This window comes from Marmota marmota, unplaced genomic scaffold, assembly GCF_001458135.2.
Source record: "Marmota marmota marmota unplaced genomic scaffold, marMar, whole genome shotgun sequence".
In the NCBI taxonomy this organism is placed as follows: domain Eukaryota; kingdom Metazoa; phylum Chordata; class Mammalia; order Rodentia; family Sciuridae; genus Marmota; species Marmota marmota.
This window is the reverse complement of record NW_025999842.1, coordinates 28663012-28663887: the sequence shown is the minus strand read 5'-3', so window position 1 is coordinate 28663887 and position 876 is coordinate 28663012. Positions and strand designations below refer to the sequence as shown.

Sequence of the window (876 nt, the reverse complement as noted above, 5' to 3'; positions counted from 1 at the left end):
GCGACAGATTAAAAATTCTTTAACCACGTGGTGCCTTCATTACCGCGGAGAGTCCCCAAACTGGGTTCTTCCAGCAAAAAAAAAAAAAAATCAAGAAAATAAGCGCGGCTCCTTCTGAGGATAGACATTAGCTCTCTGGGGACCGGGCAGTACAGAATATAACACAAACTTATCCAAGTTCCACGTGCATGGGACAAACAACTTCCGCCGGGTAATTCGGATCCCGGAGGCGCGGTCTAGGTGGTCACGTGGGGCCACGGAATGACGCCTCGCAGGACGTTCAGGTGGACGCTGCTGGCCACGTCACGTGGGTTGTTCCATCCAAGCCAGAGTGAAGGACTTCCATATGAGAAACAAACCAATTGCATTCCGTGTGGCAATCTGAAAATAAGGGAGACGATTTTCTGCGCATGACCGTTTTCCCCCTATAGTACGGTCTCACTGAAGCTTCCATTGAACATCCCTGCTCCCCCCTAGAATTCCCGTTGGTCTCGCCCGCGCCCCGCCTCCGCTGCGGCTCGCCCAGCACGCCGCGGTCTGAAGCTCCCCACGTGACCCCAGCGCACTCCCGAGGGGGGCGAAGTCTTGGAGGCGGCGCCGCAGGGGACTGAGGGACCGACTGCGCGTTGTATGCTGCAGCTTTCTCCAGGACGCCACCACAGAAGACACGATGTTCGGGTTCTCCAGCCGTCTGTTTTGGGCAGCCACCTGCCTGTCTGTGGTCTGCCTGCTGTCTGCGGAGAACTCGTCCGAGACTCCAGCAGAGACTGAACCACTCTTTTCAGCAACCACCAAGGTGGCCCCGACGCCGGCGACGCCGGCGACGCCGGCGACGCCTGCCTCGCCGGTCACCACTCTAGTACCAGGTGAGCGCCA

General features: G+C 58.1%; 1 protein-coding gene across 2 annotated transcripts in view; it reads left to right on the top strand.

The window, feature by feature from the left end:
* Positions 1-540: 540 nt before the first annotated feature.
* The window catches only part of Cd164 (CD164 molecule), a 16107-nt gene continuing 15771 nt past the window's right edge, over positions 541-876 (top strand). The window contains exon 1 of one of the 2 annotated variants that reach the window (XM_015500024.2): positions 541-866. In XM_015500024.2, the coding sequence (XP_015355510.1) occupies positions 671-866 (196 nt within the window). In that variant the 5' untranslated portion in view covers positions 541-670. The remainder of the gene's footprint in view (positions 867-876) is intronic. The other variant, XM_015500016.2, reaches the window with a different exon arrangement.